Here is a 22,004-nt window from a genome sequence, read left to right as displayed (position 1 = left end):
ATGAAAGGCTTTATGATTAGTAGAATAGAGAGTGTGAGATGTGTAAATATAATCAATTTGTCTCAAAGTTTATGAGACAAAATCAAATGTTTTCAAAGACAGAATAAAGCAAATGTTTTGACAGAGATCAGAGATCAGAGATCAGAGATCAGAGATCAGAGATCAGCGATCAGAGATCAGAGATCAGAGATCAGAGATCAGAGATCAGAGATCAGAGATCAGAGATCAGAGATCAGAGATCAGAGATCAGAGATCAGAGATCAGAGATCAGAGATCAGAGATCAGAGATCACTGACTGTGGGTGTTTTGTTTTTACTTTGATGAGAAAACATGATGAAAATGTCAACCAATCTCAAACAGTAGAGTCATTTCATCTTTGAGGACTGACAGTAATGCTCACTGCAAATGAAACATGTGCTGTTAACTTCCCCCAGCTGTTAGGTCTCTGTTAACTCTCCCCAGCTGTTAGGTCTCTGTTAACTCTCCCCAGCTGTTAGGTCTCTGTTAACTCACCCCAGCTGTTAGGTCTCTGTTAACTCTCTCCAGCTGTTAGGTCTCTGTTAACTCTCCCCAGCTGTTAGGTCTCTGTTAACTCTCCCCAGCTGTTAGGTCTCTGTTAACTCTCCCCAGCTGTTAGGTCTTTGTTAACTCTCCCCAGCTGTTAGGTCTCTGTTAACTCTCCCCAGCTGTTAGGCCACTAAAATTCTAAACTCCGGAGCATAAAAAAAACATCTGTCCAAAAGAATTGTGGATCATTGATCTTGTGGATTTCTCCTTGGAAATTAAATTGTGTCATAGTGTAGGACAACTCCAATCACCACCACCATCTACTGTATCTATCATAGTGTAGGACCACTCCAACCACCACCACCACCACCATCTTATCTATCATAGTGTAGGACCACTCCAATCACCACTATCTATCTAGCATAGTGTAGGACCACTCCAATCACCACCACCATCTATCTATCATAGTGTAAGACAACTCCAACCACAACCACCACCACCATCTATCTATCATAGTGTAGGACCACTCCAATCACCACCACCACCATCTATCTATCATAGTGTAGGACCACTCCAACCACCACCACCACCATCTACTGTATCTATCATAGTGTAGGACCACTCCAACCACCACCACCACCATCTATCTATCTATCATAGTGTAGGACCACTCCAACCACCACCACCACCATCTATCTATCTATCATAGTGTAGGACCACTCCAACCACCACCACCATATGTCTATCCATCACTGTCATTCATAGACACAAGTTTATCTACCTTTAGCGTCTATTCAAGAAGGTATCTTCTGTCCGGGGGAGTTTTGTTAATGAAGAGCCCTGATGCTCGTTCTGAACATTAAAACGCATAGCTATGGTTTTGGAAACATAAGGAACGTACAATATATTTCATATCAGGGGGAGAAGAAAAGGAAAAAAAACTTCACAGGGTTACGGTTAGTGTTCCCACACAGCCTGTGTGCTAACCTGCTATCTGTGCTAACCTGCTATCTGTGCTAACCTGCTATCTGTGCTAACCTGCTATCTGTGCTAACCTGCTATCTGTGCTAACCTGCTACCTGTGCTAACCTGCTATCTGTGCTAACCTGCTATCTGTGCTAACCTGCTATCTGTGCTAACCTGCTATCTGTGCTAACCTGCTACCTGTGCTAACCTGCTATCTGTGCTAACCTGCTATGTTAAGTGTCTCTTCCTTAATTGAAGGATTATTTATTGCTGATATGGAACATGAGTTTCATATGTTTCGAAAACCGTATTGCAACCAATGATTATGGACGTGTCTATAGTTCAAACCGTATCACAACCAATGATTATGGACGTGTCTATAGTTCTAACCGTATCACAACCAATGATTATGGACGTTTCTATAGTTCAAACAGTATCACAACCAATGATTATGGACGTTTCTATAGTTCTAACCGTATCACAACCAATGATTATGGACGTGTCTATAGTTCAAACCGTATCACAACCAATGATTATGGACGTGTCTATAGTTCAAACCGTATCACAACCAATGATTATGGACGTGTCTATAGTTCAAACCGTATCACAACCAATGATTATGGACGTTTCTATAGTTAAAACCGTATCACAACCAATGATTATGGACGTGTCTATAGTTCAAACCGTATCACAACCAATGATTATGGACGTTTCTATAGTTCTAACCGTATCACAACCAATGATTATGGACGTTTCTATAGATCAAACCGTATCACAACCAATGATTATGGACGTGTCTATAGTTCAAACCGTATCACAACCAATGATTATGGACGTTTCTATAGTTAAAACCGTATCACAACCAATGATTATGGACGTTTCTATAGTTCAAACCGTATCACAACCAATGATTATGGACGTGTCTATAGTTCAAACCGTATCACAACCAATGATTATGGACGTTTCTATAGTTCTAACCGTATCACAACCAATGATTATGGACGTGTCTATAGATCAAACCGTATCACAACCAATGATTATGGACGTTTCTATAGTTCAAACCGTATCACAACCAATGATTATGGACGTTTCTATAGTTCTAACCGTATCACAACCAATGATTATGGACGTTTCTATAGTTCAAACCGTATCACAACCAATGATTATGGACGTTTCTATAGTTCAAACCGTATCACAACCAATGATTATGGACGTTTCTATAGTTCAAACCGTATCACAACCAATGATTATGGACGTTTCTATAGTTCAAACCGTATCACAACCAATGATTATGGACGTTTCTATAGTTAAAACCGTATCACAACCAATGATTATGGACGTTTCTATAGTTAAAACCGTATCACAGCCAATGATTATGGACGTGTCTATAGTTCAAACCGTATCACAACCAATGATTATGGACGTTTCTATAGTTAAAACAGTATCACAGCCAATGATTATGGACGTTTCTATAGTTAAAACCGTATCACAACCAATGATTATGGACGTTTCTATAGTTAAAACCGTATCACAACCAATGATTATGGACGTTTCTATAGTTCAAACCGTATCACAACCAATGATTATGGACGTGTCTATAGTTCTAACCGTATCACAGCCAATGATTATGGACGTTTCTATAGTTCAAACCGTATCACAACCAATGATTATGGACGTTTCTATAGTTCAAACCGTATCACAACCAATGATTATGGACGTTTCTATAGTTCACACCGTATCACAACCAATGATTATGGACGTTTCTATAGTTCAAACAGTATCACAACCAATGATTATGGACGTTTCTATAGTTCAAACCGTATCACAGCCAATGATTATGGACGTTTCTATAGTTCAAACCGTATCACAGCCAATGATTATGGACGTTTCTATAGTTCAAACAGTATCACAACCAATGATTATGGACGTGTCTATAGTTCTAACCGTATCACAACCAATGATTATGGACGTTTCTATAGTTCAAACCGTATCACAGCCAATGATTATGGACGTTTCTATAGTTCAAACCGTATCACAACCAATGATTATGGACGTTTCTATAGTTCAAACCGTATCACAACCAATGATTATGGACGTTTCTATAGTTCAAACCGTATCACAACCAATGATTATGGACGTTTCTATAGTTCAAACCGTATCACAACCAATGATTATGGACGTTTCTATAGTTAAAACCGTATCACAGCCAATGATTATGGACGTGTCTATAGTTCAAACCGTATCACAACCAATGATTATGGACGTTTCTATAGTTCAAACCGTATCACAGCCAATGATTATGGACGTTTCTATAGTTCAAACCGTATCACAACCAATGATTATGGACGTTTCTATAGTTCAAACCGTATCACAACCAATGATTATGGACGTGTCTATAGTTCTAACCGTATCACAGCCAATGATTATGGACGTGTCTATAGTTCAAACCGTATCACAACCAATGATTATGGACGTTTCTATAGTTCAAACCGTATCACAACCAATGATTATGGACGTGTCTATAGTTCAAACCGTATCACAGCCAATGATTATGGACGTTTCTATAGTTCAAACCGTATCACAACCAATGATTATGGACGTTTCTATAGTTAAAACCGTATCACAACCAATGATTATGGACGTTTCTATAGTTCAAACCGTATCACAACCAATGATTATGGACGTTTCTATAGTTCAAACCGTATCACAACCAATGATTATGGACGTGTCTATAGATCAAACCGTATCACAACCAATGATTATGGACGTGTCTATAGATCAAACCGTATCACAACCAATGATTATGGACGTTTCTATAGTTCAAACAGTATCACAACCAATGATTATGGACGTGTCTATAGTTAAAACCGTATCACAACCAATGATTATGGACGTTTCTATAGTTCAAACCGTATCACAACCAATGATTATGGACGTTTCTATAGTTCAAACCGTATCACAACCAATGATTATGGACGTTTCTATAGTTCAAACCGTATCACAACCAATGATTATGGACGTTTCTATAGTTCAAACCGTATCACAACCAATGATTATGGACGTTTCTATAGTTCAAACCGTATCACAACCAATGATTATGGACGTTTCTATAGTTAAAACCGTATCACAACCAATGATTATGGACGTTTCTATAGTTCAAACCGATAAGCAGAGCTCACAGCTGACAACCCTTGGGATAAAGCAGAATGCCTCGTTAGGGCCATGGGTTCTCGAGAGCAAAGTGTGATCATGCTCATCTCTGTCTTCTTCTCTGACTATCGGTCTGTCTCTGAGCGTGCGGACGTGCAGATGTGCATGACTGTGTCTGTCTCACTGACTCACTAAATTAAATCAACTCACTGGTGCAATTACGCCACAATCTCTGTCTTCCAATGAATTCAAACGTTACATTCAATTCTGTTCAAAATCCGTCAAGACAGAAATTCCAATGATTCCAGCAGCAAATCATTTGTAAAAGTTTGTATGTCACCAGTTCTGGTCAGTCAGTATACAGTTGTCCAAAATAAATAATCCCCATGATAAAACCACAAATATATTCCAGTAGGTCTAAATGTGTCCACATACATATGTACTGTTTGCTCCTAGCAGAACTTGGCTAGGAGAAGAGACTGTCTCATACTCCCTAAAGACCTTCGCATGTCAAATTTTAAAAAAGCAGCAATATTACTGTTGTTTGTCCCTCTTGAGCCACCATAGCAACAGCATAGCCAGAAATAGCCGGAAACAGCATGGCCAGAAACACTTCCTCAAAATTAATCTAAGCTAAATCAAGAAATCTGTCATTCATTTCGACTTTTTTACTGAAAAGGTCTTAGTTGCGCAATTTTACATTTAGGTAACACTTCATGTTCCCCCACTCCTACTAGGAGTAGTACTGCTGACCAATCACCAAGACTTCAGTTACCTAACCCTAATCCTAACCCTAATCCTAACCCTAACCCTAACCCTAACCCTAACCCTAATCCTAACAAAAACGTCACAAAATGTTATCCTAATACATGCCCAAACTGTTTCAAATGTAAAGCATACGGTAAGCTTAAGAAACAGCCATCTAAACTTGCAGTAACAGGTGTGAGCAATCAGTTGGCACAGTCATTTCGGTGTTTTTCCCAGTAAGGTTTTGCAAGCAGGATAATGAGGCTTCCAAGGTTTCCAAAACACATGAACAGGAAAAGACTTGGTCCACCCCATCATCAGTGATGAGGATCTTAAAGGTGTTAATACTGTAGATGAATGTAATCACAGTTAATGTCATGAGTCAAGAGTACCCTATTTACAGGCCATAAGTGGATTATTTCATGTAATGGAAAATAATATAGGCCCAGTAGTGGATTTCTGCCCACTACAGTAATGTATGGTACCTGTCTGTCTGCCTGTACATGGAAAAGACTCATGGTTAATGTCAACAGATGTCATAATGACATTACATGTCACTCATTTCCCCCTCCCACCTCTCTCTCTCTCTCTCTCTCTCGCTCTCTCTCTCTCTCTCCAGAGCCATAATGTCTAACTCCTCCTCCTCTGTGGTCTGCCCTTTCTACAACAGCATATATACCACCCATTCATCCCTCTCTTTCCCTCCAGAGCCAAGACCTCCAACTGTCCTCCACTTCCTCATCACTCTCATCCAGGATGTTCAACTCCTCCTCCTCTGCGTTCTGTCCTCTCCTCCAGACCATGCTGGACCACTCTCTAAACAACAACACAGGGGTCAACCTGGTGGTGGTGTGGGTCCACGGCCTGGTCTCCTGTCTGGGTATCCTGGAGAACGCTCTGGTCCTCTGGGTGGTCGGCTTCCGCCTGCGCCGCCGGTAGGTTGGCTGGTGGTGTGTGGTTGCTGTGTGTGTGTGGTGGGGGGTTTCTTTGTGTGTGTGGTGGGTGTGGGGGGGTTGCTGTGTGTGTGTGGTGGGGGGGTTTCTTTGTGTGTGTGGTGGGTGTGGGGGGGTTGCTGTGTGTGTGTGGCGTTTTTTTGTTTGTGTGTGTGGTGGGTGTGGGGGGGGGTGTCGCTGTGTGTGTGTGGTGGGTGTGGGGGGGTTGCTGTGTGTGTGTGTGCTCACAGCAGGGTTTGGCTCATATCTAAATGAAGGCAGTCAGTTCAGGAAGCGATTTGAATAAACAATGCAGACATGTAAAAACGTTTGAAAGAAAATAACTTCTCCTTTTCACTTTATTGAGGAGTTACTGAAAATAAATGTCATTATTTTATACTATTGAATTGTAATATGAGTTTATTTCCTGAATTTGCTGCTTTTAATTCTACCCTGGTTCACAGGTTGTGTCAGTGTAGTGTTTTCTGCTTAGACAGTGTGTGTGGCGTCCGGAGGGACCAGAATAAGTTGGGAATAACGTGAATTCCCTTCTTTTTTCTTCACAGGACCGTGGCCTCTGTCTGGGTTCTCAACCTGGCCCTGTCAGACTTCCTGGCTACGCTGACCCTCCCTCTCTTTACACACTACCTGCACTCCTCACACAGCTGGGAGCTGGGAGGTACGCCCATAGACCATATATCAGTCACCGTTAGCGGAGTTGCCAACAACCAGATGCATCCGGTTTTCCGGGATATAGCTAACTCAACCTAACTTCCTTTCCTGCTCAACTCCAGAGGTGGGAACTCCGCTCAGGCATTTTCTTTTATAACCTCTATAACCTTTATAACCTTTATAACCTCTATAACCTTTATAACCTTTATAACCTCTATAACCTTTATAACCTTTATAACCTTTATAACCTCTATAACCTTTATAGCCTCTATAACCTTTATAACCTCTATAACCTTTATAACCTCTATAACCTTTATAACCTTTATAACCTCTATAACCTTTATAACCTTTGTAACCTTTATAACCTCTATAACCTCTATAACCTTTACAACCTCTATAACCTTTATAACCTTTATAACCTTTATAACCTCTATAACCTTTATAACCTTTATAACCTCTATAACCTTTATAACCTTTATAACCTTTATAACCTCTATAACCTTTATAACCTCTATAACCTTTATAACCTTTATAACCTCTATAACCTTTATAACCTTTGTAACCTTTATAACCTCTGCGCTGGGTAGATGTGAACTACTTCCATGTGACGTCCTAACAATAGAGGGTCCCAGATAAAATGGCTGACAAATTCTGCCATTCTGATGACTAGGGGCTTTATGACAACAGCCTCTCCATTGTCGTGTCTATAGGTACGCCTACATTGAAATACATTAACAGCAATACGTAGGAGTTAAACTAGTAAGCCACTGACAGTGTGCATTAAATGTATATGTATACTGTATGTACAAGATATGTATGACATGGGTATTGGTAATCTACACTACATACACAAAAGTATGTGGACACCCTTTCAAATGAGTGGATTTGGCTATTTCAGCCACACCCGTTGGAGACAGGTGTATAAATTCAAGCACACAGCCATGCAGTCTCCATAGACATTTGCAGTAGAAAGTCCTTACTGAAGAGCTCAACGTGGCAACGTCATAGGATGCCACCGTTCCAACAAGTCAGTGTCAAATTTCTGCCCTGCTAGCGCTGCCCCGGTCCACTGCAAGTGCTGTTATTGTGAAGTGGAAACGTCTTGGAGCAACAACGGCTCAGCCACAAAGTGGTAGGCCACACAAACTCACGGAACAGGACCGCTGAAGTGTGTAGCGCACTTCAGTTCGCACCTTAGTTCCAGTGAAGGGAAATCTTAACGCTACAGCATAAAATTACATTCTAGACAATTCTGTGCTTCCGACTTTGTGGCAACAGTTTGGGGAAGGCCCTTGCCTGTATCAGCATGACAATGCCGCCATGAGAGAGGAGGATGTTATAGCAGCAAATAGGGAACCAACTCCATATTGATGCCCATGATTTTGGAATGAGATGTTTGATGAGCAGGTGTCCACATACTGTTGGTCATGTAGTGTATAGAGAGATATGTTAGATTAATAGTGTATCTGTCACATTTTTCATTGAACCTTTATTTAACTAGGCAAGTCAGTTAACAACAAATCTTATTTACAATGACGGCCTACACCAGCCAAACCCTCCCTTAACCCGGACAACACAGGGCCAATTGTATGGAGCCCGATGGGACTCCTGATCACGGCTGGTTGTGATACAGCCCGCAATCGAACCCAGGTCTTTAGTGACGCCTCTAGCACTGCGATGCAGTGCCTTAGACCGCTGCGCCACTCAGCCCCACATGAGTTACACCATTGATGTTTACAATACAGCAGCACTGTTTTCCCTTCGGGAACAATAAAGTTGATCCTATCCTCTAGGTCTGCTGTGTACGGCCCAGTCCTCAGTCTTCTTCCTCAACATGTTTGTGTCAGCCTTCCTCCTGGCGGCCATTTCTCTGGACCGCTGTCTCCTGGTGGCGCGGCCCGTCTGGAGCCAGAACCACCGCTCCATCAGCGCCGCCTGGAAGGTTTTACTTTCTGTTTTGTTACATCATTAGTTCTGTTACGTCATTAGTTCTGTCACATAATTAGTTCTGTTACGTCATTAGTTCTGTTACGTCATTAGTTCTGTTACGTCATTAGTTCTGTTACGTTATTAGTTCTGTTACGTTATTAGTTCTGTTACGTCATTAGTTCTGTTACGTCATTAGTTCTGTTACGTCATTAGTTCTGTTACGTCATTAGTTCTGTTACGTTATTAGTTCTGTTACGTTATTAGTTCTGTTACGTCATTAGTTCTGTTACGTCATTAGTTCTGTAACGTCATTAGTTCTGTTACGTCATTAGTTCTGTTGCGTCATTAGTTCTGTTACATCATTAGTTCTGTTACGTCATTAGTTCTGTTACATCAGTAGTTCTGTTACATCATTAGTTCTGTTACGTCATTAGTTCTGTAACGTCATTAGTTCTGTTACGTCATTAGTTCTGTTACATCATTAGTTCTGTTACATCATTAGTTCTGTTACGTCATTAGTTCTGTAACGTCATTAGTTCTGTAACGTCATTAGTTCTGTTACGTCATTAGTTCTGTTGCGTCATTAGTTCTGTTGCGTCATTAGTTCTGTTGCGTCATTAGTTCTGTTACGTCATTAGTTCTGTTACATCATTAGTTCTGTAACGTCATTAGTTCTGTTACGTCATTAGTTCTGTTACGTCATTAGTTCTGTTACGTCATTAGTTCTGTTACGTCATTAGTTCTGTTACGTCAATAGTTCTGTTACGTCATTAGTTCTGTTACATCATTAGTTCTGTTACGTCATTTGTTCCTTTAACGTCATTAGTTCTGTTACGTCATTAGTTCTGTTACGTCATTAGTTCTGTTACGTCATTAGTTCTGTAACGTCATTAGTTCTGTTACATCATTAGTTCTGTTACATCATTAGTTCTGTTACGTCATTAGTTCTGTAACGTCATTAGTTCTGTTACGTCATTAGTTCTGTTGTGTCATTAGTTCTGTTGCGTCATTAGTTCTGTTACATCATTAGTTCTGTCACGTCATTAGTTCTGTTGCGTCATTAGTTCTGTTGCGTCATTAGTTCTGTTACATCATTAGTTCTGTTACGTCATTAGTTCTGTAACGTCATTAGTTCTGTTGCGTCATTAGTTCTGTTGCGTCATTAGTTCTGTTGCGTCATTAGTTCTGTTGCGTCATTAGTTCTGTTACGTCATTAGTTCTGTTACATCATTAGTTCTGTTACGTCATTAGTTCTGTTACATCATTAGTTCTGTAACGTCATTAGTTCTGTTACGTCATTAGTTCTGTTAAATCATTAGTTCTGTTACGTCATTAGTTCTGTTACGTCATTAGTTCTGTTACATCATTAGTTCTGTTACGTCATTAGTTCTGTTACATCATTAGTTCTGTTACGTCATTAGTTCTGTTACGTCATTAGTTCTGTTACATCATTAGCTCTGTTACATCATTAGTTCTGTTACGTCATTAGTTCTGTTGCGTCATTAGTTCTGTTACGTCATTAGTTCTGTTACATCATTAGTTCTGTTACATCATTAGTTCTGTTACGTCATTAGTTCTGTAACGTCATTAGTTCTGTTGCGTCATTAGTTCTGTTGCGTCATTAGTTCTGTTGCGTCATTAGTTCTGTTGCGTCATTAGTTCTGTTACATCATTAGTTCTGTTACGTCATTAGTTCTGTTACATCATTAGTTCTGTAACGTCATTAGTTCTGTTACGTCATTAGTTCTGTTACGTCATTAGTTCTGTTGCGTCATTAGTTCTGTTACATCATTAGTTCTGTTACGTCATTAGTTCTGTTACGTCATTAGTTCTGTTACGTTATTAGTTCTGTTTCGTCATTAGTTCTGTTACGTTATTAGCTCCGTTACGTCATTAGTTCTGTTACGTCATTAGTTCTGTTACGTCATTAGTTCTGTTACGTCATTAGTTCTGTAATGTCATTAGTTCTGTTACATCATTAGCTCTGTTACATCATTAGTTCTGTCACGTCATTAGTTCTGTTGCGTCATTAGTTCTGTTGCGTCATTAGTTCTGTTACATCATTATTTCTGTTACGTCATTAGTTCTGTAACGTCATTAGTTCTGTTGCGTCATTAGTTCTGTTGCGTCATTAGTTCTGTTGTGTCATTAGTTCTGTTGCGTCATTAGTTCTGTTACGTCATTAGTTCTGTTACATCATTAGTTCTGTTACGTCATTAGTTCTGTTACATCATTAGTTCTGTAACGTCATTAGTTCTGTTACGTCATTAGTTCTGTTAAATCATTAGTTCTGTTACGTCATTAGTTCTGTTACGTCATTAGTTCTGTTACATCATTAGTTCTGTTACGTCATTAGTTCTGTTACATCATTAGTTCTGTTACGTCATTTGTTCCTTTAACGTCATTAGTTCTGTTACATCATTAGTTCTGTTACGTCATTAGTTCTGTTACATCATTAGTTCTGTAACGTCATTAGTTCTGTTACATCATTAGTTCTGTTACATCATTAGTTCTGTTACGTCATTAGTTCTGTAACGTCATTAGTTCTGTTACGTCATTAGTTCTGTTGTGTCATTAGTTCTGTTGCGTCATTAGTTCTGTTACATCATTAGTTCTGTCACGTCATTAGTTCTGTTGCGTCATTAGTTCTGTTGCGTCATTAGTTCTGTTACATCATTAGTTCTGTTACGTCATTAGTTCTGTAACGTCATTAGTTCTGTTGCGTCATTAGTTCTGTTGCGTCATTAGTTCTGTTGCGTCATTAGTTCTGTTGCGTCATTAGTTCTGTTACGTCATTAGTTCTGTTACATCATTAGTTCTGTTACGTCATTAGTTCTGTTACATCATTAGTTCTGTAACGTCATTAGTTCTGTTACGTCATTAGTTCTGTTAAATCATTAGTTCTGTTACGTCATTAGTTCTGTTACGTCATTAGTTCTGTTACATCATTAGTTCTGTTACGTCATTAGTTCTGTTACATCATTAGTTCTGTTACGTCATTAGTTCTGTTACGTCATTAGTTCTGTTACATCATTAGCTCTGTTACATCATTAGTTCTGTTACGTCATTAGTTCTGTTGCGTCATTAGTTCTGTTGCGTCATTAGTTCTGTTACATCATTAGTTCTGTTACATCATTAGTTCTGTTACGTCATTAGTTCTGTAACGTCATTAGTTCTGTTGCGTCATTAGTTCTGTTGCGTCATTAGTTCTGTTGCGTCATTAGTTCTGTTGCGTCATTAGTTCTGTTACATCATTAGTTCTGTTACGTCATTAGTTCTGTTACATCATTAGTTCTGTAACGTCATTAGTTCTGTTACGTCATTAGTTCTGTTACGTCATTAGTTCTGTTGCGTCATTAGTTCTGTTACATCATTAGTTCTGTTACGTCATTAGTTCTGTTACGTCATTAGTTCTGTTACGTTATTAGTTCTGTTTCGTCATTAGTTCTGTTACGTTATTAGCTCCGTTACGTCATTAGTTCTGTTACGTCATTAGTTCTGTTACGTCATTAGTTCTGTTACGTCATTAGTTCTGTAATGTCATTAGTTCTGTTACATCATTAGCTCTGTTACATCATTAGTTCTGTCACGTCATTAGTTCTGTTGCGTCATTAGTTCTGTTGCGTCATTAGTTCTGTTACATCATTATTTCTGTTACGTCATTAGTTCTGTAACGTCATTAGTTCTGTTGCGTCATTAGTTCTGTTGCGTCATTAGTTCTGTTGCGTCATTAGTTCTGTTGCGTCATTAGTTCTGTTACGTCATTAGTTCTGTTACATCATTAGTTCTGTTACGTCATTAGTTCTGTTACATCATTAGTTCTGTAACGTCATTAGTTCTGTTACGTCATTAGTTCTGTTAAATCATTAGTTCTGTTACGTCATTAGTTCTGTTACGTCATTAGTTCTGTTACATCATTAGTTCTGTTACGTCATTAGTTCTGTTACATCATTAGTTCTGTTACGTCATTAGTTCTGTTACATCATTAGCTCTGTTACATCATTAGTTCTGTCACGTCATTAGTTCTGTTGCGTCATTAGTTCTGTTGCGTCATTAGTTCTGTTACATCATTAGTTCTGTTACGTCATTAGTTCTGTAACGTCATTAGTTCTGTTGCGTCATTAGTTCTGTTGCGTCATTAGTTCTGTTACGTCATTAGTTCTGTTACGTCATTAGTTCTGTTACGTCATTAGTTCTGTAACGTCATTAGTTCTGTTGCGTCATTAGTTCTGTTGCGTCATTAGTTCTGTTGCGTCATTAGTTCTGTTGCGTCATTAGTTCTGTTGCGTCATTAGTTCTGTTACGTCATTAGTTCTGTTACATCATTAGTTCTGTTACGTCATTAGTTCTGTTACATCATTAGTTCTGTAACGTCATTAGTTCTGTTACGTCATTAGTTCTGTTACGTCATTAGTTCTGTTGCGTCATTAGTTCTGTTACGTCATTAGTTCTGTTACGTTATTAGTTCTGTTTCGTCATTAGTTCTGTTACGTTATTAGTTCTGTTACGTTATTAGTTCTGTTACATCATTAGTTCTGTTACGTCATTAGTTCTGTTACGTCATTAGTTCTGTTACGTCATTAGTTCTGTTACGTCATTAGTTCTGTTACGTCATTAGTTCTGTTACATCATTAGTTCTGTTACGTCATTAGTTCTGTTACATCATTAGTTCTGTTACGTCATTAGTTCTGTTACATCATTAGTTCTGTAACGTCATTAGTTCTGTTACGTCATTAGTTCTGTTACGTCATTAGTTCTGTAACGTCATTAGTTCTGTTACGTCATTAGTTCTGTTACGTCATTAGTTCTGTTACATCATTAGTTCTGTTACGTCATTAGTTCTGTTACGTCATTAGTTCTGTTACATCATTAGTTCTGTTACGTCATTAGTTCTGTTGCGTCATTAGTTCTGTTACGTCATTAGTTCTGTTACGTCATTAGTTCTGTTACATCATTAGTTCTGTTACGTCATTAGTTCTGTTACATCATTAGTTCTGTAACGTCATTAGTTCTGTTACATAATTAGTTCTGTTACGTCATTAGTTCTGTAACGTCATTAGTTCTGTTACGTCATTAGTTCTGTAACGTCATTAGTTCTGTTACGTCATTAGTTCTGTTACATAATTAGTTCTGTTACGTCATTAGTTCTGTTACGTCATTAGTTCTGTAGCGTCATTAGTTCTGTTGCGTCATTAGTTCTGTTGCGTCATTAGTTCTGTTACGTCATTAGTTCTGTTACGTCATTAGTTCTGTTACGTCATTAGTTCTGTTACGTCATTAGTTCTGTTACATCATTAGTTCTGTTGCGTCATTAGTTCTGTTACGTCATTAGTTCTGTTACGTCATTAGTTCTGTTACGTCATTAGTTCTGTTACGTCATTAGTTCTGTTACATCATTAGTTCTGTTACGTCATTAGTTCTGTTACATCATTAGTTCTGTAACGTCATTAGTTCTGTTACATAATTAGTTCTGTTACGTCATTAGTTCTGTAACGTCATTAGTTCTGTTACGTCATTAGTTCTGTAACGTCATTAGTTCTGTTACGTCATTAGTTCTGTTACATAATTAGTTCTGTTATGTCATTAGTTCTGTTGCGTCATTAGTTCTGTTACATCATTAGTTCTGTCACGTCATTAGTTCTGTTGCGTCATTAGTTCTGTTGCGTCATTAGTTCTGTTACATCATTAGTTCTGTTACGTCATTAGTTCTGTAACGTCATTAGTTCTGTTGCGTCATTAGTTCTGTTGCGTCATTAGTTCTGTTGCGTCATTAGTTCTGTTGCGTCATTAGTTCTGTTACGTCATTAGTTCTGTTACATCATTAGTTCTGTTACGTCATTAGTTCTGTTACATCATTAGTTCTGTAACGTCATTAGTTCTGTTACGTCATTAGTTCTGTTAAATCATTAGTTCTGTTACGTCATTAGTTCTGTTACGTCATTAGTTCTGTTACATCATTAGTTCTGTTACGTCATTAGTTCTGTTACATCATTAGTTCTGTTACGTCATTAGTTCTGTTACGTCATTAGTTCTGTTACATCATTAGCTCTGTTACATCATTAGTTCTGTTACGTCATTAGTTCTGTTGCGTCATTAGTTCTGTTACGTCATTAGTTCTGTTACATCATTAGTTCTGTTACATCATTAGTTCTGTTACGTCATTAGTTCTGTAACGTCATTAGTTCTGTTGCGTCATTAGTTCTGTTGCGTCATTAGTTCTGTTGCGTCATTAGTTCTGTTGCGTCATTAGTTCTGTTACATCATTAGTTCTGTTACGTCATTAGTTCTGTTACATCATTAGTTCTGTAACGTCATTAGTTCTGTTACGTCATTAGTTCTGTTACGTCATTAGTTCTGTTGCGTCATTAGTTCTGTTACATCATTAGTTCTGTTACGTCATTAGTTCTGTTACGTCATTAGTTCTGTTACGTTATTAGTTCTGTTTCGTCATTAGTTCTGTTACGTTATTAGCTCCGTTACGTCATTAGTTCTGTTACGTCATTAGTTCTGTTACGTCATTAGTTCTGTTACGTCATTAGTTCTGTAATGTCATTAGTTCTGTTACATCATTAGCTCTGTTACATCATTAGTTCTGTCACGTCATTAGTTCTGTTGCGTCATTAGTTCTGTTGCGTCATTAGTTCTGTTACATCATTATTTCTGTTACGTCATTAGTTCTGTAACGTCATTAGTTCTGTTGCGTCATTAGTTCTGTTGCGTCATTAGTTCTGTTGTGTCATTAGTTCTGTTGCGTCATTAGTTCTGTTACGTCATTAGTTCTGTTACATCATTAGTTCTGTTACGTCATTAGTTCTGTTACATCATTAGTTCTGTAACGTCATTAGTTCTGTTACGTCATTAGTTCTGTTAAATCATTAGTTCTGTTACGTCATTAGTTCTGTTACGTCATTAGTTCTGTTACATCATTAGTTCTGTTACGTCATTAGTTCTGTTACATCATTAGTTCTGTTACGTCATTTGTTCCTTTAACGTCATTAGTTCTGTTACATCATTAGTTCTGTTACGTCATTAGTTCTGTTACATCATTAGTTCTGTAACGTCATTAGTTCTGTTACATCATTAGTTCTGTTACATCATTAGTTCTGTTACGTCATTAGTTCTGTAACGTCATTAGTTCTGTTACGTCATTAGTTCTGTTGTGTCATTAGTTCTGTTGCGTCATTAGTTCTGTTACATCATTAGTTCTGTCACGTCATTAGTTCTGTTGCGTCATTAGTTCTGTTGCGTCATTAGTTCTGTTACATCATTAGTTCTGTTACGTCATTAGTTCTGTAACGTCATTAGTTCTGTTGCGTCATTAGTTCTGTTGCGTCATTAGTTCTGTTGCGTCATTAGTTCTGTTGCGTCATTAGTTCTGTTACGTCATTAGTTCTGTTACATCATTAGTTCTGTTACGTCATTAGTTCTGTTACATCATTAGTTCTGTAACGTCATTAGTTCTGTTACGTCATTAGTTCTGTTAAATCATTAGTTCTGTTACGTCATTAGTTCTGTTACGTCATTAGTTCTGTTACATCATTAGTTCTGTTACGTCATTAGTTCTGTTACATCATTAGTTCTGTTACGTCATTAGTTCTGTTACGTCATTAGTTCTGTTACATCATTAGCTCTGTTACATCATTAGTTCTGTTACGTCATTAGTTCTGTTGCGTCATTAGTTCTGTTGCGTCATTAGTTCTGTTACATCATTAGTTCTGTTACATCATTAGTTCTGTTACGTCATTAGTTCTGTAACGTCATTAGTTCTGTTGCGTCATTAGTTCTGTTGCGTCATTAGTTCTGTTGCGTCATTAGTTCTGTTGCGTCATTAGTTCTGTTACATCATTAGTTCTGTTACGTCATTAGTTCTGTTACATCATTAGTTCTGTAACGTCATTAGTTCTGTTACGTCATTAGTTCTGTTACGTCATTAGTTCTGTTGCGTCATTAGTTCTGTTACATCATTAGTTCTGTTACGTCATTAGTTCTGTTACGTCATTAGTTCTGTTACGTTATTAGTTCTGTTTCGTCATTAGTTCTGTTACGTTATTAGCTCCGTTACGTCATTAGTTCTGTTACGTCATTAGTTCTGTTACGTCATTAGTTCTGTTACGTCATTAGTTCTGTAATGTCATTAGTTCTGTTACATCATTAGCTCTGTTACATCATTAGTTCTGTCACGTCATTAGTTCTGTTGCGTCATTAGTTCTGTTGCGTCATTAGTTCTGTTACATCATTATTTCTGTTACGTCATTAGTTCTGTAACGTCATTAGTTCTGTTGCGTCATTAGTTCTGTTGCGTCATTAGTTCTGTTGCGTCATTAGTTCTGTTGCGTCATTAGTTCTGTTACGTCATTAGTTCTGTTACATCATTAGTTCTGTTACGTCATTAGTTCTGTTACATCATTAGTTCTGTAACGTCATTAGTTCTGTTACGTCATTAGTTCTGTTAAATCATTAGTTCTGTTACGTCATTAGTTCTGTTACGTCATTAGTTCTGTTACATCATTAGTTCTGTTACGTCATTAGTTCTGTTACATCATTAGTTCTGTTACGTCATTAGTTCTGTTACATCATTAGCTCTGTTACATCATTAGTTCTGTCACGTCATTAGTTCTGTTGCGTCATTAGTTCTGTTGCGTCATTAGTTCTGTTACATCATTAGTTCTGTTACGTCATTAGTTCTGTAACGTCATTAGTTCTGTTGCGTCATTAGTTCTGTTGCGTCATTAGTTCTGTTACGTCATTAGTTCTGTTACGTCATTAGTTCTGTTACGTCATTAGTTCTGTAACGTCATTAGTTCTGTTGCGTCATTAGTTCTGTTGCGTCATTAGTTCTGTTGCGTCATTAGTTCTGTTGCGTCATTAGTTCTGTTGCGTCATTAGTTCTGTTACGTCATTAGTTCTGTTACATCATTAGTTCTGTTACGTCATTAGTTCTGTTACATCATTAGTTCTGTAACGTCATTAGTTCTGTTACGTCATTAGTTCTGTTACGTCATTAGTTCTGTTGCGTCATTAGTTCTGTTACGTCATTAGTTCTGTTACGTTATTAGTTCTGTTTCGTCATTAGTTCTGTTACGTTATTAGTTCTGTTACGTTATTAGTTCTGTTACATCATTAGTTCTGTTACGTCATTAGTTCTGTTACGTCATTAGTTCTGTTACGTCATTAGTTCTGTTACGTCATTAGTTCTGTTACGTCATTAGTTCTGTTACATCATTAGTTCTGTTACGTCATTAGTTCTGTTACATCATTAGTTCTGTTACGTCATTAGTTCTGTTACATCATTAGTTCTGTAACGTCATTAGTTCTGTTACGTCATTAGTTCTGTTACGTCATTAGTTCTGTAACGTCATTAGTTCTGTTACGTCATTAGTTCTGTTACGTCATTAGTTCTGTTACATCATTAGTTCTGTTACGTCATTAGTTCTGTTACGTCATTAGTTCTGTTACATCATTAGTTCTGTTACGTCATTAGTTCTGTTGCGTCATTAGTTCTGTTACGTCATTAGTTCTGTTACGTCATTAGTTCTGTTACATCATTAGTTCTGTTACGTCATTAGTTCTGTTACATCATTAGTTCTGTAACGTCATTAGTTCTGTTACATAATTAGTTCTGTTACGTCATTAGTTCTGTAACGTCATTAGTTCTGTTACGTCATTAGTTCTGTAACGTCATTAGTTCTGTTACGTCATTAGTTCTGTTACATAATTAGTTCTGTTACGTCATTAGTTCTGTTACGTCATTAGTTCTGTAGCGTCATTAGTTCTGTTGCGTCATTAGTCCTGTTGCGTCATTAGTTCTGTTACGTCATTAGTTCTGTTACGTCATTAGTTCTGTTACGTCATTAGTTCTGTTACGTCATTAGTTCTGTTACATCATTAGTTCTGTTGCGTCATTAGTTCTGTTACGTCATTAGTTCTGTTACGTCATTAGTTCTGTTACGTCATTAGTTCTGTTACGTCATTAGTTCTGTTACATCATTAGTTCTGTTACGTCATTAGTTCTGTTACATCATTAGTTCTGTAACGTCATTAGTTCTGTTACATAATTAGTTCTGTTACGTCATTAGTTCTGTAACGTCATTAGTTCTGTTACGTCATTAGTTCTGTAACGTCATTAGTTCTGTTACGTCATTAGTTCTGTTACATAATTAGTTCTGTTATGTCATTAGTTCTGTAACGTCATTAGTTCTGTTACGTCATTAGTTCTGTTGCGTCATTAGTTATGTTACGTCATTAGTTCTGTTACATCATTAGTTCTGTAACGTCATTAGTTCTGTTACGTCATTAGTTCTGTTACATCATTAGTTCTGTAACGTCATTATTTCTGTTACGTCATTAGTTCTGTTACGTCATTAGTTCTGTTACGTCATTAGTTCTGTTACGTCATTAGTTCTGTTACGTCATTAGTTCTGTTACGTCATTAGTTCTGTAACGTCATTAGTTCTGTTACGTCATTAGTTCTGTTTTCGTACGTTGATGATGTGATTATATAATGTATTATTACCTGTGAGTGTTTCCAGTGTCTCTGTGTTTAATCATCAATAGGGTGTTGCCCATTGTTGTAATATTGTAGACACTTTAACAATAACTCTGTCTAAAGTGCATAAGGCAGAAGACACGTTTCTGTTAGACATCCATGCACTGGACAATGAAGTCATCTTCTAATCTCCTTTCTCTTCTTCCAAGGTGTGTGCTTTGGGCTGGTTGTGGGCGGCGGCCAACACCTTCCCTTACGTCCTGTTCCGGGCGGTGACGGAGAAGACGGACGGAAGGAAGCTCTGCTACCACCATTTTGGATTGTACTCGTCGCCAGGGATGCTGGAGAGGGACTGTAGGGTACGGCAGGCGGCGACCGCCGTGTCCAAGACGCTCCTGGCGTTCCTACTCCCCCTAGTGGTGATTGCAGGGAGCTACGCCCTCTTTGGCATCAGTCTGAGCCAGAGGAGGAAGAGGAGGAGGAATAACAGCAGTAGTAGACTCACTGGGGCTTTGATTGTTACCAACGTGGAACGTAGAGAGTCAAAACCCAACACAAACACCAAAAGCTCCACCCCCAACCCAAAAGGCTCCACCCCTACCTCCACCTCCGTCAAATTGTCTTCTAGACGGACCGAGCCCAGCCTATCCCGTGGCTTCACCAAAATGGTGACATCAGTCATCGCGACGTTTGCCCTCTGCTGGGCGCCTTATCACGTGTTCTGCCTCATTGAGGTTGCCGCCCAGTACTGGCCGACCAAGGTCGTGTTGGTGGAGGTGGGGTTGCCAATAGCGACGACCTTTGCCTTCCTGAACCCGGTGTTAAACCCGGTGCTGTACGCGTTCAGCTGTCCCAACTTCTGCGTCCGGATCAGACAGAGTCTGGGGGCGCTGATGGAGGGACTGGTGGAGGAGGGAGGGATGGGTGGAGTAGGAGAGGGGGGGCTGGGGTTGAGTATCAGGAAGGGGTGGAGGAAGGGAAGGGGGAGCCTGGGAGGGAACTCATTATCGTCACCAAGCTGTCTGGGAACTCCAGGGTCTCCGCATCTCCAGGAAGACCATCTGCCCTCCTCTGCCTCCATCAACCACAACGTCAAAGCCAGTTGTGGAGACCTGGAGCAAGGAGAGGACCCTCTGAACTGACTATATACTGAGAATGAGAAAATGTCGTTGACATCAACTGAGACAATAAGAATCACCTCTGTTGTTCTGCTGGCCTCCAGGAGTCCTTCCTGTGCTGTATATTACTGCATCCTGTGCTGTATATTACTACATCCTGTGCTGTATATTACTACATCCTGTCCCATTGTTTAACTGTTCCTCAATAACTGTCCGTGTTTAACTAGTTGTTTCTCTTTAACTTGAATTCCATTTTTTTTGTGACCGTTTGTAGAATATTAATATAATAACAAAATGATCTGGCATTTCACAAAGAGTTCATTCTCTGACATCGTTTTGGTGGAAATTGTGTGTGTGTGTGTGTGTTCTTGAAAGCAGTTGTCTATCAATAAAGAAATCAATCAAAATGTGATTATAAATCCCCTTTCACATCAGCAGTTTCACTCTCCAGAGTTGTCTGTTGTCTGTATTTATACTGTGTATGACATGGTTGACTATGTTGACTGTGTGTCTGTATTCTGTCTGTGCATTGTCTGTTGTCTGTATTTATACTGTGTATGACGCTGTTGACTGTGTTGACTGTGTGTCTGTATTCTGTCTGTGCATTGTCTGTTGTCTGTATTTATACTATGTATGACGCTGTTGACTGTGTTGACTGTGTGTCTGTATTCTGTCTGTGCATTGTCTGTTGCTGGCAGCACCTGGCCACTAAGTCACATTCTGGGTTTGTGTTAATGCTCTTGGCAAATAAAGTGATTGTATCACATCCAGAGAGCAGTAGATACATACAAGTAGGACCTGTCACATCCCAGACCTCTACTTTCAGTTCAAACAGCTGACCCTTTCATCACATTTCAGCACCATTGGTTTTGATGCATTAAATGTATGATCCTCTTTAGCTTTCTGCTTAACCTCTAGGTAATGTAAAATAATGTAAAAACCTGTTTTGATAAGGTATTGAATTGGGCCTTTACTACTAAAGCCCATGGAAACACATTGAATAATACATTCATTGCGTCAAAACAGAAGGTTTTAATGTGTCTGTCCGATATCTAGGAGATATAAGAACGCTCAGGAAATACAGGACCAGCCACATGTTTGGACATGGGTTTTTATTTATTTAGACTATTTTCTACATTGTAGAATAATAGTGAAGACATGAAAACTATGAAATAACACATCATGTAGTAACCAAAAAAGTGTTAAACAAATCAAAATATATTTTACATTTGAGATTCTTCAAAGTAGCCACCTTTCGCCTTGATGACAGCTTTAGACACTTGGCAAAGAGTCCAGTTTTTGGGACTGTTTCTAGTCTGATAAACAACGCTGTAGCTCTGCTATTTTCCACCTCAGATGTGAAAGGCCGGTACAGGATTGAGACGTATTCCAAACCCCCGATATGTCTAGTTTAAACTGAAAGATTTTGATGGGGATTTTTGCATTATGTTCAATAGATACTTCATCAATACTATCGCTTCTCCGCCTCGCTCTCTC

General features: G+C 38.6%; 1 protein-coding gene across 1 annotated transcript; it reads left to right on the top strand.

The window, feature by feature from the left end:
* The first annotated feature begins 6,126 nt into the window (after nt 1-6,126).
* On the top strand, nt 6,127-20,891 carry LOC139374101 (prostaglandin D2 receptor 2-like). Its single transcript, XM_071115093.1, has 4 exons — nt 6,127-6,305; nt 6,869-6,981; nt 8,768-8,916; nt 19,599-20,891. The coding sequence occupies exons 1-4, from the start codon at nt 6,127-6,129 to the stop codon at nt 20,529-20,531; spliced, it is 1,374 nt and encodes a 457-aa protein (XP_070971194.1). The 3' UTR covers nt 20,532-20,891.
* Nucleotides 20,892-22,004: the final 1,113 nt, after the last annotated feature.

Source organism: Oncorhynchus clarkii, chromosome 19 (assembly GCF_045791955.1).
Source record: "Oncorhynchus clarkii lewisi isolate Uvic-CL-2024 chromosome 19, UVic_Ocla_1.0, whole genome shotgun sequence".
Taxonomy (NCBI): domain Eukaryota; kingdom Metazoa; phylum Chordata; class Actinopteri; order Salmoniformes; family Salmonidae; genus Oncorhynchus; species Oncorhynchus clarkii.
Note: the sequence above shows the minus strand (reverse complement) of the source record. Positions and strands in the feature narration are given on the sequence as shown.